This window comes from Oreochromis niloticus, linkage group LG18, assembly GCF_001858045.2.
Source record: "Oreochromis niloticus isolate F11D_XX linkage group LG18, O_niloticus_UMD_NMBU, whole genome shotgun sequence".
NCBI classification, from domain to species: Eukaryota; Metazoa; Chordata; class Actinopteri; order Cichliformes; family Cichlidae; genus Oreochromis; species Oreochromis niloticus.
The window spans coordinates 10,754,768-10,771,657 of record NC_031982.2 but is presented as its reverse complement, the minus strand read 5'-3'; the positions used below and the strand labels follow the sequence as shown (position 1 = coordinate 10,771,657).

The window sequence follows — 16,890 nt, the reverse complement described above, 5'->3', positions numbered from 1 at the left end:
ACAGATTGTGTGCGCAACACCAACAGTCTCCAACAACATACAGGATAAAACACACAACTTCCTGCTACTATTATTATTATTATGGATACATTTATTTTGTGGGAACAGACAATCCAGAAAACAATAAAACAAACAAAACAAAACAAAAAAACATTTGTCACACAGTTACAGAGTGCAGTTTTATTGTTTTATCCAAATCTGCGTCAACGTGCTGGGGATTTAAACAGCTGGACCAAGTTCAGAAGGTCCTGATCCTGCAGACCCAGCTCCACCATCAGCGTGTTCAAATACTCCGCTGATGCCGAAGTCTCCAGGGCTTCTCGCACCAATGGAGACACTTCTGACAACCTGAAATGTGAAAAACCAACAAATTAAAACCAACTCAACACTAAACGGGCGACTTATCTTCCAGCACAAACGCAATCCAGTTTTTAGGAGAAAGGGATCTGTAAGCATTATTAAGACTACCCTAAAAGTCAAAGACGACATGTTCAGCCTTCAATAGCGTGCTGTGTAAAGTTAGCAGTCAGTTCTTTTTTAAGCCATGTTCTCACACAAGCCTCTCTTCGCCAAGGTACCGAGAACTATGAGAAAGCAGCGGTTGCTGACTCATACAGATAAAATTTGTTGAATAAAACGAACTCGAAAGTTTTAATTATAGAGATTTTCCTTAGCAAAGTGATCAAGTCAAATAGAATTATTGCAGACTTGAGGCAGAAAAATATCCTGCTTTTTTTTAAATTCATGAAAGTGTTCACACACACACACACACACACACTATTAAAAATCTGGCCATCGACTACATTTTTAGAGCTGTAAAGACGAGCTCTGAACGTCGTGCAGAAAGAGACTGACATGAGAGAATAGATTTTAAATACTTCACAGCGTACGTCTACAAAAAGAAAAATCACACAGCGCCTTAGGCCAACACTGTCGTGTATATTCATATGACACAAGCTGATACTGCCGTGTGGTCAGTCCTACTCTCATGAACATAATAATGCTCAGTCTCTGCTGAGTCACTGTAAAAGGAGTGTATGTTCAGCTTTGCTGTAGTGTGGGGGTTGCTGAGAGGCATACTGATAATTGGTGTCTGTGCATATTATTATTAATCACACGGAAAAAAATACAGCAAAAAACAAAACTAGATATAAGCTAAAGAGGAGTGGAACCTTCCAGGCTGCTCAAAAGTACACACATGCAGGGGGAACGTGTACATCTTTGAAGGCCCATTAATGCTGAGAGATATAAACAGGTATGCTGCCATCAAGGTGCTGTTTTTCCCAGGGAAGGCCTCGCTTGTGTCAGCAAATGATGGATTGATAATGGATTGGATTTATATAGCGCTTTTCAAGGCACCCAAAGCGCTTAACAATGCCATTATTCATTCACTCTCACATTCACACACTGGTGGAGGCAAGCTACAGTTGTAGCCACAGCTGCCCTGGGGCAGACTGACAGAGGCGAGGCTGGCCCCTCTGGCCAACACCAGTAGGCGGGAGGGTAAAGTGTCTTGCCCAAGGACACAACGACCAGGACAGAGAGCCCAGGGATCGAACCGGCGACCTTCCGGTTACAGATGCGCTTCCCAACCCCCTGAGCCACGGGCGACCCAGGGGGTTGGGAAGCCCCCCCAAGTACGGTCGCCCGTGGCTCAGGGGGTTATGCACGCACTATAACAGCATCGGTAACAAAAGAGCCTAAACTGGCCTGCCTGCAGTCCGTTAGAAACATTTGGCCCATTATGAAACCAAATACGGACAAAAGAGGCTCTGAATTGTTGAGTAGCTGAACGCCTAACAAATCTGACTTTCAGTGTTGCATCATCAAAATGAGCATATATTTGTTTAAAAACAAACAAAAAACAACCGCTGTGCCTCACAGCAAGAAAGTCATGGGTTCAAATCCGCCGATCGCACGGGTTCTCCCTGTGGTCGTGTGGGTTCTTTCCACAAGTGCTCCGGGTTTCCTCCCAAAATGCAACAAAATCCATGATAGGTTAACTGGTGATTCAACATTTTACTGCAGGTGTTAATGTGAGCGTGAATGCTTGTTGCCTCTGTGATGGACAGGCAACCTGTCCATCGTGTGTCTCTCACCCTACGACAGCTGGACAGGCTCCAGTGTTTTACTCAGTGTCCACTGTTTTGAAATAAATCAAAGTAAATAATTATTGAATTTAAAAAAAAAAAAACGGTAAATGAAAGCGTGTTTCTATTTGGGAAACGCCTTCAGTCACATGGAAAATTACACTGTGAGATTCATCTTTTATCAGGATAGACGGTCAAAGTTTCCGCCAATTTAAATGAGATGGCCTTTATCTGTTCACCCACTTGCTCTATCTAAAGATCGCAGCTCAAACAAGTCATGGGTGACATGAAGCCAAACTCACAGTATCAGTACAAAAAACAGAGTATTTGTCAAGTTAGTGCAAGAATATTTCCCTCCAACACTAAACTCACTGTCTGTAGCCCCCAAGTACTCTCTGTCATCTCTCTCCAACCTCCATCAGTCTCCATCATCCTCCCCCACCCACGCCTCTCTACCTGCCCTTACCAGAGAGGAGGTACACTCCTGGCCGATCTCCGGTTCAGCCCAGGGTCTAGTGTTGCAGGGGGGGCATCCATTATTCAGCTGGGCTGAACAATAGCGGCCAGACTAGCTCCACAGCTGCCATGCAGCAGACAGATAAGACAGCACACCAAATTATTCATGATGGAGGAATGGAAGGATGGAGTGGATGTTAAATGGAAACCGATGAAATCATAGAGCACCAGTGTCAGATCTGACCAATGAAATGGTTAATATTGACAAATGAATGTTGACTGTTGAGAAGTGGAGTCAGTACGTTCTTAAAATCAAATCTGAAAATGTATCACAACAACTGTCAGAATTACAGATGCACGCCGTTCCCAAAAACCCTTCTGTGAACCCTTTGGAATTACCAGGATTTCTGCAGCGATTACTCATAAAAGGCGGTCTGAGCTTCATATAAGTCACAATGTGACAGACACACTTTGTGAGTAATCAGTGCTGAAATCCTGGTAATTCCAAAGCATTCACTAACCTTTTTACCCTTTTATCTTTCTTTTTTTTGCAACAGCAAAATCACTTCAGGCCACAGATGAGAAATCTTGCTTCTGTTTTACAAGTTGAATTTTATTCCTTTTATTTCCCTGAAAATTTTCTGTCAGGCAGGTTTCAGAGGCCTCTTGGCTCTTCAACGGTGGCAGATGACCTACAGTACCTAAAGCTGCGCAACACTTCTTTTAAAGTTCAAGACGACACACAGTGTGCCTTGATATTAAAGCAAACTGACCAGGAACCATTGAGGGAGTAATAAATCAGAATCAGCCGTCGGCGTCAGGTGAAAGGTTTCCCAGCCTAGGGCAATATAAAGGACACGCAGGAACTGTGTGCCTTCTGTCCTCCATCACGGATCTGGACAAAAGTAATCAGGTGGAGATAAGGCCATGAGGCGTCTCTGTGTACTTAGACGGGAGCAGCACGGAACTGTCCGTGAACTGCCAGCAACACAGACACACATACACACGAACACACACAGACCATATGGTAGGTGCCAAACAATGCCAAAGCACACAGCAGTCTGTCAAATGCACCATGACGACTTCTTATTCTTTTCTTTCAATTTGAAAGTGTTAAAAATGCAGATTGCTGTCGCATCTCTGATTTAAGCACCTCTTCATGCACCAGACTGGAAATAACATAATGTTAAATCCAGTATCTGTCTATATGGGTCATCTTCACCCAGTCATACGTTATTATGCTCATTTATTGCTTAGAAATCTGGTTCCTGCTCGTTTTACAAAAAAAAAAAAAAATCTTATCATACACCAGCACAGTAAACATTAAATACACACTTTTCTCATGCAAACATTTGCACACACCGGTAAAGATGGCTGACGTGGTCTATTTCCCGAGAAACCATGGTTCTTCATTTCCTTGTAATGTTTTTTCTCTCCAATGTTCAACTGGACTTGCTGAGGAGCAGCTCGCCAGCTGACATTAAACTTAAACAAACACGTGCGCGCACACACACACACACACACACACACACACACACACAAAACTTACAGATGCAGAAGCACCACAGCTATGAGGGTCCACTCTGGAGTTTTATGGATGATGTTTTTGTTGGTGAACCTGTGAACATAAAGCACCACTGTTAAGTACAGAGTGTGTGTGTGTGTGTGTGTCTGTCTCTTAAACAGCACATTTGTATGGAGGATGCACAGCAGTTCCAGTATCTCGCCCATCGACATTTCAGAATTCAGACTGGAGCAGCTGGACATCAAATCATAACCCGCTGTATGTTCTGGGTCACATTCACCATACATCTGTGTCCCTCTGCAGATAGTCTACAGAAATGCTTCATTCTAGGTATAAATAAACTAGAAATATAAATTGTGCACAGACCGAGAGCAACAACCAAGAACACTACATGCAGCAATGATTTATGTCTTTCTGCCAGCGCTGTGTATATTCTTTGGTTTGAGCCTCTTGTTAGCGGGGCCTCTTGACAGCACAAAGACAATTCCCGGAAGCAGGACTGTGGCGGTGTTGCTCCATAGCCTGATGTGCGTTTAAATCACAGACACAGTGATTTAACAGCAGGCCTGTTGAAAACATCCTAAGCAGCCAATGGGAATCCAGGGTGTGTCTAAGGCAGGAAATGCTCAATTCTGGCACAAGTTTAAAAAATTTTTCGCCCTTTTTTTTCTTAAAACCGAGCTCTGTCATTCTTATAGAGAAACAGAAGCCATACTGATATGCTGAATGCGTAAAAACAGCAAGCATATATAATAATTCATTCTACTCCTGGTGTCATGCATGCTGGCTCAGTGTCACTTCATGTAGCTACACTTGGAGAAGGACTGTTGTTGTTATCAGTAACCCCCGTTTTCCTCTCAAATACCTGTGTGGATGTACAGCATGTGTGGCACACTGTGAGATATATGACATTTGTGATACTTATTTTGATGTGGAGAAGATTAGAAAACAGCCATAATTCTCTTTGAAGCAGACATTTAGCCCCATCACATGAAAAAGATACAAGTTTTAAAGAGTCAATAAAACTACTGCTCATCATACTTCATGTCTGCCTGTAGGGGGAAGCAGAGCTAAACAACTGTGTGTTGTGGAATTTAGATGAAATCAACTCATTAAATACATGTTAGACTCATTTCTTTGAGTTCTTCCGAAGAATAAGAGCGATCCCAAGAACATTCATGTCATGTTTTTCTCATGCAAGGAGATAAAAGAGGAGATCTGAATCACAACAGATAAGCAATCAGTTGGTTTCCTGTTCTATGCAGCTTGGTTTTTCAGTGTTTCTCAGTAGATCCAATGTGGTGTGATAACAGTTAATTATGAATAGAGTCCAAATACCGAGTCGTGTTTACTGCTGTGTAGCATCTTTTTAGAAGAGGTACGTGTCTCATTCTTGTCTGATATGATATTCTAGCAGCTCAGTCTTGATCCTAATATTTTTCACATAATCGTGAAATGTCTCAGTTTACACATCTGATATGTTTTCTATTGTTTATAAAATCAGTGTTTGTGAGATTTGGAAATGGTTGCATTCTGTTTTTATTGACATTTTACACAGCATCCCAACTTTTTTTTTTTCCAACTGGGGTTGTATGGCATGGCTATAACAAATGCTCATAGTTTTGCAAATTAGTGAGCTTTTGCACAAGTGAAAGATTTAGGTTTACAACAAAGAGGGTAACGGGACATGTCTATATCCTGCAGCTGTTCAGAAGTAAACTGCCATTCAGTTACATACAAACAATCAAGTTTCACTATTATGTTTCTGAGCTTAATATGAACCCACAGAACAAGGCAGTTTCAACACTAGATTTCCTTCCCTTAAGATAATTAAATTTAACAGCCTTTTTTGACACATTTCTAGAGCTCATCCGCTATAAACTCACACCCGCCTCCCCTCTCCTGTTTGTGTGTGTGTGTGTGTGTGTGTGTCCGTCCTTTCTGGTGGCAGACTAGCAGACACCACATATAAGTTGAGTGTGTAGAGTACTGACCTGAACGTCCGCACCAGGTTGTTGAGGTCGGTAGTGATGTCACTCATGGTGAGATGCAGCGGACCTACAATGTTTCTGAGGCTGCACAGCACAACCACAAAACAAGACAAGAGAGCAAAGAATTAAGATTAACTGATCGCGAAAATCATGATTATGTGCAGCCCTTTCAAACTGTGCAGCAGTGAGGTTCATGGGACCTTCAAAGCTACTGAGCAGAAAAACCAGGAAAAGAAATTAATAAGGCTCTGTGTCCCACATCCAAGAGATAAAGGACAAACAGCCACGCACCAGCTGGAGAGCTTCTCCACTGTGATTCGTTTCTGGATGAGGTTCTGAGCATGAGAGTCAACGAGCGGCAGGACCGGATCCTTGATGCTTTCCTGGACTGCCACCTGGTGTGGGGAGGGTTCAAGAACAAAACTTACTCCGTGAGCTCACCTAATTTAAAATCAAACTCTTAAAGCAAGTCTTTTAATATGTACTTACCTGCTTTCTATTTGGCTCCTCTTTCTCGTCAGGCAGAATCCACGTGCCCTTATAAAATTCCCTGACCCGGAGCTCCAGATCCTGGGTTTCCCTCCGCAGCGTGTCATAGTTTGGAGCTGCAGCCGACGGCCTCTTCTTGTCCTCGGTGTTGTCGGCTGTCACCTCATCCTCAAGGTCATCTTCATCCAACTCCTCTTTGCCTTCTTCTTCTCTTACCTCGGCATAGGGAGAACCCAGGGAGTGATCGGAGCCGTATAGGAACGTTAACGTCTCATCCGTACACCACTCCTTCAATGTGTTTTTCAGGCACTCGAGCAGATTCATCCGTACAGAGTCAGGTTTGGCTTCGGCGTGGTTCTTCAGTAGATCTCGCAGCCCCGCCGCCCCCCTTTTGCTCATACCCACCTGCGTGATGTTGAGTTCTTGCTGGCCGTGACTGTTTTGATTAGTGGCGGGAATTTCTTTGCTTTCTGCTGGAGGGTTCGAGCGAGGAACGCTGTGAGTTACCGTCTCCGATAAACTGCACACGCTCATCTTAGCTGTAGTCTCTTCCACACTAGAAAGCTCAGACAACTCTCTCTCTCGTGGAGCCGCCTGGTCCGTATGTGTCGTCTGCAGCTCTTTGGGTTTTTCAGCATCAGTAACTTCAGTTTTACGCACGTCTGCCTCTTTTCTTTCCTCGTCTTCTATCATACTTCTCTGTTCCTCTGTATTCTGACTCTGAGGAGGTTCGATCTTTTCTTCATTCCCCTCTTTGGTGTTTATCTTTCTTGTTTCAGACTTCCTTTGTTTCCCTTTATCATCCTTATCTGAGAGTTTGGGCAGGTCACCCCAGTGTACCCGGGGTTTCTGCTGCTGGGAGACCACGCTGGAGACAAAGTCCTGCTCATGTTCGCCGTCACTGACATCACTGTGGCTGCCTCCAGCAGGATGATCACGAGAGCTGTGAAGATCCTCGTCCTGAGCAGCCACAGGGTTCTCGATGTCCTCTTCTTTTAGATACCTCTCGGACAGCATCACCTCCTCACCAGAGCTCCCACTGAATGCACACATGTAACCCTGGATCAGTCTTTCTATTAATAAGGCTAAACATGGAAAACTAAACACTGAAACTTATTACGTACCGTTCTCCTTGCTTCAACAACTTAATTTCAGGAGGACTGGGAGAGAGAAAGGGAGCAAAGACATTATACAGAACATCACTGCATTCAACAATTAGATCAATCAGGTGATTTAGGACAGAGGTGAGAAGCAGCACACACACCTCTCATGTTGCCGAACCCAAAGAGGCGTCTTTGGTATTTGTAGCTCAAATGCTTTGGAGGCTTTGTAGCAGAAATTACTGCAAAAACACTAAAGACAAAAGAAGCAAAGACCAAAATGTGTCTTTAAGCACACTCTGGTAAGTGTAAAAAAAACCAAAAAGCAATTTCATGTAGAAACACTCACCTTGCGCTCTGTGATGTCATACACTTTATTGGTCTTCGTAGAAATTTTGTATTGTTGAGTTGGGATCTAGAAAGTGAACAGCAGCGCAGACTCAGTCATCACATATGAGACATGAAGATGTTTATTATTTGCAGCGAAATGCAGTATCAGTGGCCTTACCTTGCCCAGTTTATTAGGACAGATGGGATAACCGCACAGCTTAGCAATAGACCTCTCCTCTACAGTATCTCTGTAATTAGCTGGGGTGATCATTTTGGCCTGTGAAGTAAAGAGAACTCAGTTACTTTGCAGCTTTTCTGTGGTTTAAATTTGTGTAAAATTAATATTGTGTGACATTTTAAATTAACTGATTACTGACTGAAAACCTGCTTGTAATCTAAAGTCTGTGATCAGAAATGGAAAAAAAAGTGTGTGTTCACACAGCGTATCTCAGCTGCCATAGGGTGAGAGGCGGAGTCCTCGATTGGTTGCCAGTCCATCTCTCTTTTCACCTGGCTAAAACCTCATGGTAACTAATGCTGAATGCATTAGATTGTTTATTTTATCCCTCTATGCACTAAATCCCAAGATTGACATTTTTCCACAGCATTAATATCTCGTGTTGTCTGTAACAGTTTTGCATTTTATTGTAATATTTTTCCTCTTCTTTATAGACTTTTGACAGCATTTTATCATTATCACCTTATAACATCTGATTAGGCAGCATTCACAGGGATCATTCTGTGTGGAAAAAGAGTAGAACATGACATACCTTAACAACAAGCCTAGTTAAACAAAGAAAGGTGATAACCATCATAATGATGTCCATTATCTCTGACTGGGGTTTTAAGCTTTGTCAACAGCTAACGCAAACAAAGCCTGGCTGTGGTGAACTTCCTTCATAGCATACTCCTCAGGTCCTTCTTGCTGTGAGGCAATGGCACTGCTACCAGTGAAGTGGTGTATTCAAATTCATAACAGGTCTAAATAACATACTACAGCCAGGCTGTGTAATGCTGGCCCAATGGAAAAACCTCAATCATGGGATCTCATGGTGATTATAAACCCTGGAAACTGCAGATTGGGCCATGTTCTAAGACTGTGAGAGTCTAATTAATTGTGGCAGACATGTTGTGTGAATAAAAGAGACAGGTTTAGTATGGCAGAGGCTTGGCAGTGATGTAAGGGTAACAGGACCTGGGTGTGAGAGAAGTAAGGGAAGACTTTGTCTCCTGGTTTGCCTAAAGCTTGTGCCATGTCTAAAGTCACCGGTGACACATACACAGTCCACTAGGAAGTCCTCAGCCACACTGTCGTCCAGGAGCCGCTCCACCACCTTCAAAGCTCTCCTCTCCAGCTCCAACTTCTCCCTCAGCTTCTCCTTCAGCTCCTCTCTCCTGACATAAAGCACACATGTGAAGAAGTGTTTGTGTTTACTCCACAACCAACAAATGTTTGGTAATGATTACTGGTGCAGCTGAAGCGTCCAGTAGAGATGTCCTGGTGGAGTAGGGGTTTCTCACCTTCTCGCTTCTTCCTCCGCGGTGAGTGCTTTGACACGTTTCCCACCTGCCCCACAAACAACAAAACATGTTGAATATACGAGTTAACTGAATCTCTGAGGGCAGAGATCTTGTTACTCTACCAAACAAACCAACGAACCGCTACGCAAACCAGCTGTGAGCGCTCTGAGACCCGTGTAACCCTCCGCAGCGCCGTAAACACCTCTCTAAAACCCGAGAAATAAAAAAAAAAACAGGCTTTTAACGAACCCTTTTTGGCAGGTTTTTTGGAGCTCCCGCTCCTTCTTCTCTCCTCCGTCTCCATGCTGTTTCTGTTGTCTACGCTTTCAACTTTGACCTGTGACGTGTCTCCCTCTACGGCAAGCCAGGGGGGACAATTTTGCGTTCGCGAGGTGAGTCCATAGCGTGCAGTGTGTGTGTATGTGTGTGCGTGTGCTTTTTTTTTTTCACCGGGCTGTTTGTGGAAATTAAGCTGAGGTAGGTGTCCCCTTCACCTCGGTCCCGTTTGTGTCCACATCAGCGGCTCTTTTAGTGGTGGTGAATTTGTTTGGCTAGCCACTGTTCGGCTAATTCAGAGCAGGGTTAGCATCCCTGCTGCTCTGCTGTGTTTACAGTCACACAGGCTCAGAGCTTAACCTCTGACACCTTTGGACCTGTTTTTTATATACTTGAAGTTTCCCCTTTGTTTTTGAGGACTTCTGCATGAGGACAACACCCGTATGAAGACAGCAGGGATGGCTCTGGAGCAGCTCAGTGAGGTGGTCCAAAGATGTGTAAGTATTCAGTGGGACTTGTAACCCACATCCCCTCCTTCACTCTGATATCCATTCCCTAAACAGCATGTCGGCACAGTCACTGGCACCAACCTGCATGCTGGTACCCACTCACAGTGATAGAATGAGTCCCTCACCAGAGCATATTCTAGATCAGGGGTATTCAATTAAAATTTAAGGAGGTCCAGTTTGAGAACATTTCCAAGCCCAAAATATAATCAAGTTCCACATGATTATAATTATAATAAGTGCAGTCTGTTTTGAAGTAGCCTAACAGTTATACAGTGTAAGTATATGGGCAATAACTGCTTGTAAAGTAAAGCAAAGAGAGTGTAATTCATCAGTATTTTAACAATATTTTTTATTCATTTCTCTGATGTAAATGTTCTTTTTTGGTTTCAAGTAAAATAAGGTTTGCAATCAAATAATAGCTTTTGAAAAAGTTGTCTTCAAATAATTTAAAATAATGAAAAGTTGTATTTTGAATTTCCCCTCTTTGGCTTTTTTCTAAATTACATTTCACATGTAAACCATCTCACTTTAAACCCTCCTTTTCTCCCTGTCTGTTTCCCTGACTTAATTCCTTGGGCTTCTGCTTCTCGTCTCTGAGTTTTCTACTTTTACACGTGCTCTGAGTAAAGGATTGCCTGAGTAGAGTTACGTTGAGTGAGTTAAGCACGCCATTGGTCTATGTATTTCGATTCAATGGCTTTGCTGTGTATATATGACCATAAAGACAAAGGAAAAGGTGGCACATAGTAAAAAGAAAGGGTTCGTGAAAATCTAGTAGGTCTGAGTCCGTAAAGAATGGCGTAGGGGTGGTCCACCTGTTGGTGACCTAGATTCTAGATGTTTTCTATTGTTTTATAAACAATTTGCTCATTGTGCTTCTGTTTGTTGCTGTTTTGTGGTCATTTTTTTGTCTCTTCATTTTTCTTTTCTTCATTTTCCTTTTCTTCATTTCCATTTCCTTTTGGTTGTTCTGTGTGTCTCTCTGTGGGATGCACGCAAGTTTACAACATTTATACACTGCTGCCATACAGCAGCAGTGTATAAATGCTTAGTTAGTGAAGACGGGAATAGAGGAGAAATTTTCAGTGGATCATGGGATGTCCCCCAGCATCCTGAGGAAGGAGCAAAACTAAGGGATTGTTCAGGGTCACCTGATCCAGCGCTAACTGTAAACTTTATCAAAAAGCCTAATCTTAAAAGTAGAGGGGGTGACTGTGTCCTGAACCCAAACCAGAGGGTAATAAGATTTTGTCTTTGAGATATTTGATGAAATATAATATTTAATAAGAAACTGTTTAAAATGTTGTTTTCTCTATTTCTACCCACGTGTTTGTTTCTTTTGCATACAGCAGGCTCTTCCAGACGACAGCTACACCACTGAGGATCACAACATCTTCACGGTTGCTGGGCGGACATGTATCGAGGAGGGAAACAGCGCGCAGGTCCTCAGTATTGTGCTGGATGAAAAGAATCAGGTAACGTTTCTCAAAGTTGACACCAATCACTGCTTCTCAGGTTTGTCACACACTCATCTGTGTAACTGTTTTCATCTGTGCAGGAGATCGTGAGATGCATGGGTTGGAACCTGCTGCCTCCGCTGATCCAGGTCCTGCTGAAGAAAGAAGACAAGAATCTTCCTCAGTGTCTGGCCATTTTTAACCACCTGCTGGAGGTCAGTGGTCAGGAGTGGACTTAAGATAAAACATCACCAATGAAAACTGGATGAATGTGGCATTTTAAGGGTGATCTTTGTGGGGGGTTTTGCAGACATGCAGACCCAAAGAGCTGCTGATCGGCCTGTTGGAGCAGCTGGAGCAGGATGATCCTGATACGATAGTGGAGAGTCTCCATCTGCTCTTGAAGCCTTTACAGAAAGGTAAAGAATCTTTTTAGTCATCTTTAATGCCACTCTTTTTATTGGTTTTCTTCTTGTCTTACATATATATTGCATATTGCTGTTTGGATACTTTTTCTTGCTGTTATTATTGTGATGTATTCTCTGATTCCTGCCTCTAACAGTGCTGCTGTGCCTGGGCGGCCGTAAGGCGTCATCCTTGGGCATGGCGCTGTCCTCCGTGCTGGACCAGGTGGCCAAATTGCCTCTCCCTCACACCAAGGAGCAAGAGGAGGATGACGTCTTTTCATTTTGCCGTTGCTGCACTGACATGATAGATTTCGTCAGACCTTTTGTTCAAGAAGTCAGGCATAACCTGCTGAATAATGAAATGCAGAGCGAGACCACAAACAGGACTGTGGGCAGACAGGGGAAGGATAAAGAGGATGAGCTGCGGACAGAACTTCTGAAGTTGTGAGTGAAAAAAAATGCGTTTTCCAGCTCAGACTCACGTTTGATAGTCCGACATCATGTCATAGAAAAGCACTGCAGGGCTCTTGAAAACTGATGATGTTGAGGCTTCCCTTTTGTTTGTCTCCTCTTGAGCTGTATGAAGAGTCTGAGTCATCCTCTGTTGGAAGTACACCTCAAGGATCCTGACACGCTGGCTCTGTCCCCCCTCAGGACTTTTGCCACCGAGATTTTGGTAAAAGCATTTTTCAAACGCGTAAACGGTTTCATTGCTGGTTTCTAATATGTCATCAGTTTGTCACGTACTTGCATATCATGGTAACTGTGGCTTTCTCTGTCCTGCAGAACATCCTCGGTTCTATTGGGGAGTCCATCGCTGGGCTTGTGCACCAGCCTCTTTTGAAGAGAAAGCAGGTTCCCGGCTTTCTCGAGGAGGAGGTGCGCTATCCTAAAGAGTCTTTGGCCAGCTTGGCTCATCTGGTGTTTGTCCATCACCTGGCTGCAGACACCTTCCCCACTGTTTTCAGGTATTTTGAAAACATATTTTTGTCCTTGGATGCACAATGTGCGATTATTCACACTTGGTTTGAAATGGATCTGTGCTTGGGTGTTGCATTCATTCTAAATTAACAAATATTGAAACATTTAAATAGATTCTTAATGCTCCCAACACTCCGTATTCTCTCTGCAGTCCTGTGTTCAGTCTTCGATGTAACATCGAGCACGTCTCTCTCCTCCTGTCCAGGTAACATGACATAATAATGTGTGGTGTTATAATCTTTGTTAGTGTTTTACAAAAGCTGTAAAATATAAATGTGCACATTATACACACATTTATAACACACCACTTTAATGATCAACCTGTAATGAGTAATATCTATCTTTTATAGAACTGAGGAGTCCAAGCTTCAGAAAGGACTGGTAGGTGATGTTTTCACTGATCATTTAGTTGTTTATTACATAAATTATAATGGCCTTAGTCATAAATGCCGTACATGACTCCTGGATTTAATCCTATATTTTTCCATGGTGATATTTTAATAATACTTAACATTTTTAAAAGTTTGTTTTCTTATGGTTTGATATGTACGGTCATCATCTTGGATGCTCATATTCAACATGGCCAACGTTTCAAATAATGTGGTTAGCGTTTGGAGAGGTTTTAGACTCTAAAACTTGAGGTTCCCCACATTTCTTCCTATAATAGCCAGTTGTAAGAAGCCAAAGAGGAGAAAGGATGAGGCTGTAAGGGTCATTACCTGCCAGTAAAATGGTCACTGTGTTACTTAAATCTTCCTCTGCACATTAAAAGCAGTCATCAGCGTATGATGGATGTGCATCACACAGGAGCTGTATGAGAAAAGTCTGGTGCGGGTGGAGGACGGCAGTCTGCGTGCAGACCTGCTGGAGATTAAAACCTTCCTCACAGTCCCTCAGGTGAACGCAGTTGCTTCATTATAGACCTGTTGGGTCTACCGTTGTGTTTTGTGTGCATCATATAATGTTATTAATGTCAGCGTTTGATTTCAGAACTTAATAAAGGTCATGACGATATGTCCAAAGCATGAACTGGTAAGTTTTTGAATGAATTTTTATGTGTTTAAAATGTAATGTCAGATCATTTGATTTGAAATCGACTTTTATTTGTGTCACCTTCATCACATTTTTGTTATCTAGAATGAAACTTTTATGTTGGAACTTCTTTTTGTCTTCAGAGAACTAAAGGACTGAAGGTTTTCCAGCTGAGCGTTGATAAGTTCAACACTGAAGCCAAGTACAGATTCTTCCAGTGAGCTCCACCTTTCTTCCCTGAAAATTAATCAGAAATATGTGTCTTTGCCACTTCCCACTCTAGTGACCTGTGTTCTTGTTTCAGGTACATGTTGAAGACAAGTAACCACTCAGGAGTTGAAGGCTACATCATTAAAAACATCAAGAATCAGATAGACATTGCCCTGCAGGTGAAGATGTGCATTAAAGGAAAAAATGACAGTGTAGGCAGTGTTTAAAATTTCTTGGGGGACCTAAAAGAATCTCTTTACCGCTCCGTCTCCAGCCAGGTAACAGTAACGTCTGGTTTGAAGGCGTTCAGCTCATGCCTCTGCTGCGTAAGGTTCTTATTCTTCCAGATGGCCCAGAGACAGACCTCCTGCAGTACCTGGACAGGTCTGTGCACACACACTAAGCCAGTCCCAACACACACTGTTAAAAAGGGTCATACACACTGTTTAAAAGAAAGTGTCACATTGTTTAATTTTGTTTCTTCCTGAGAAAATATGAGATGTTTAAATTTAATTGGACACTTCTGTGTAATCAAGAGGACCTTTTATAAATCTTTTTCTCGATAGGATTTTAAAAAACAAACATCTTTTGGTGCTTTTTATATTAAATTGTGCAATAAGTATAAACAAAGTAGTATTGCTGTTGATTTTTGAGTTTTTAAAAAAGGCCAGTAAAATATACTCACTGGTCACTTCATTAAATGCACTTGAGTTGCTGCCATGTGACTGACTGATTAGATATTTGAATTAATGAGCAGTTGAATCGGTGTGGCTGGTTGAGTGTACGTGTCGCCCTGATCAGAAGTCATTATTTAACAACAAAATCTTGGACTTTATGGATGAGAGTAGTTGAAAGTTTTGGAAATGTCTGGAAGGTAGATCAAGAAATAGCGCATGTGTTGATCTCTACAGAATCATGGAGTCTCTAAATCTGCTGCGTTACCTGGTCATCAGAGACAAAGTGACAGAGAACCAGGTGAGTGCACTGTTGAGCTGAAAAGTTTGGGGTTTTTTCGGTGCTGCTGAAAACCCCAAAAATGACATTTTAAAACAAGCTGTTCACCTTTATGATGGCCTATAAGGGTATATAAGCTTTCTCTATCTGTGCTTTCTGATGCTGCTGAAGACCGGCATCTGGACAGAACTGTATAAAATAGAAGATACATTCATGAAACCCCTGCGTGTTGGTGTGAACATGTCCAGGGCCCACTATGAAAGAGAGCTGCAGAACACAATGGAGGCCAAGAAGAGCAAGGCTAAAGGTCAGATCAGCGACTCTTACTTTAGTTCCCTGTTTCTTAGTACAACATGGAGACTCTATGCATGCACAGGAGTGCTGAGAATAACCAGGTTTCATTTTTCTCAGGCTTCTTGTGATTTTGTACTCATCCTAACTCAAACTACTTCTTAATGGCAGTTTTTCAACATGTAGCATCGTCAAAAGTGTTCAGATGAGGCTTTCTGACAGCATTTGTTTCTTCACAGAAGAGTCTGTACTTTCTGTGTCTGTTGGTGGTGAAGAGCTGCCCAGCATGACCCCAGAGTCTCAGATTCAGGTGAGTAACGCAATCAGATGGCATCATATCACGTATTTACATGTGTGGGGATTAAGAAAGAGCACTGTGATGTTCCTGACTGCATTTTCAATGGTCCTGCCAGGCTCTGCACTCTGCCCTGCACACGTTTGACATGATTGAGAGCGTGTTGGCACGGATAGAGGAACTCATCGAGGTGAAGGACAACCTGTAACCACACTTCAGCTACCAGAGAGCCTCATCATCTCAAACAGAAAACTGTTACATGTTTCAAAACAAAGTGCTAGTGCCCTGCTGGTCTCTCTGTTTTTGTGTAATTATAAAATGTTGCATACATTGACAATTAGAGGTAAAAAAAAAAAAAAAAATATGCAAGTTTGTATCAGCTCAGTAATAAACTTTCAAACTTTTGTACTCGCAGGTTAAATCACGCGTTTTCATTTCCGGTGAAAGTGTAAAAAAGTTGTGGTTTGGTAAAAATAATTTGTAACCTTTGAAAGCTCCAGTTTCTCCTGCCATTACAAAAATATCTCAAGTTCATGCAGCCTGTGTTGCCCAGAACACTCTATTTCCAAACATCTCTTTCTGCTAAAGGTTATAACAGTGTAAAAAAAAAAAAAAAGACTCAGCAATGTAGCTCACAAAACGATACATAAGTTTACTATGTGCAAAAGGGTAAACAAAGTTAAAGTAATAAAAGGTATCCCATGTAACAGAATTATTTAAAAGCAAGTCTATAGAAATGAGATTTAAGCAGTGATTCAAAGGAAGTCTGGCTCTGTGTGTGAGGGGCCCTAGAAAAGCAAAATCACCTGCAGATTTAAATTCTTGCCTTTAGCACAGCCTGAAGGGTCCAACCCGAGGCTGTGAGCAGGCACACATGGGGTTAGCGGTTCTGCTACAGTGGCCACAGGCGAGTTTTGGCGAGAGAAACTTTTCTTAATGCCAGAGGAGAGAGCAGCAATAGTCCAATCTTGAGAAA

The 16,890-nt window shown here is 42.5% G+C and overlaps 2 protein-coding genes across 9 annotated transcripts; one reads left to right on the top strand and one right to left on the bottom strand.

Moving 5' to 3' along the window:
* Positions 1–82: 82 nt before the first annotated feature.
* Positions 83–9,880, bottom strand: rpap2 (RNA polymerase II associated protein 2). 2 transcript variants are annotated; one of them, XM_003438021.5, is made up of 12 exons: positions 9,752–9,880; positions 9,503–9,548; positions 9,262–9,376; positions 8,160–8,258; positions 8,001–8,066; positions 7,816–7,904; positions 7,676–7,711; positions 6,552–7,590; positions 6,354–6,457; positions 6,066–6,146; positions 4,096–4,164; positions 83–348 (listed from the first exon to the last, which is right to left on the bottom strand). In XM_003438021.5, exons 1-12 carry the CDS (start codon positions 9,804–9,806, stop codon positions 204–206), a joined length of 1,944 nt encoding a protein of 647 aa, XP_003438069.1. In that variant the 5' UTR covers positions 9,807–9,880; the 3' UTR covers positions 83–203. The 2 variants fall into 2 exon arrangements, with proteins under 2 accessions (XP_003438069.1, XP_025755901.1); XM_025900116.1 differs by having other exon boundaries at positions 9,642–9,765.
* On the top strand, positions 9,763–16,335 carry glmna (glomulin, FKBP associated protein a). 7 transcript variants are annotated; one of them, XM_025900117.1, is made up of 19 exons: positions 9,763–9,894; positions 10,196–10,275; positions 11,640–11,762; positions 11,846–11,959; positions 12,055–12,163; positions 12,307–12,595; positions 12,728–12,827; positions 12,938–13,119; positions 13,284–13,337; positions 13,483–13,513; positions 13,940–14,029; positions 14,123–14,164; positions 14,308–14,381; positions 14,469–14,553; positions 14,649–14,758; positions 15,286–15,349; positions 15,500–15,635; positions 15,859–15,929; positions 16,033–16,335. In XM_025900117.1, exons 2-19 carry the CDS (start codon positions 10,222–10,224, stop codon positions 16,120–16,122), a joined length of 1,818 nt encoding a protein of 605 aa, XP_025755902.1. In that variant the 5' UTR covers positions 9,763–9,894; positions 10,196–10,221; the 3' UTR covers positions 16,123–16,335. The 7 variants fall into 7 exon arrangements, with proteins under 7 accessions (XP_025755902.1, XP_005476092.1, XP_005476094.1 ...); XM_005476035.4 differs by having other exon boundaries at positions 11,637–11,762; XM_005476037.3 differs by having other exon boundaries at positions 9,875–9,979.
* Positions 16,336–16,890: the final 555 nt, after the last annotated feature.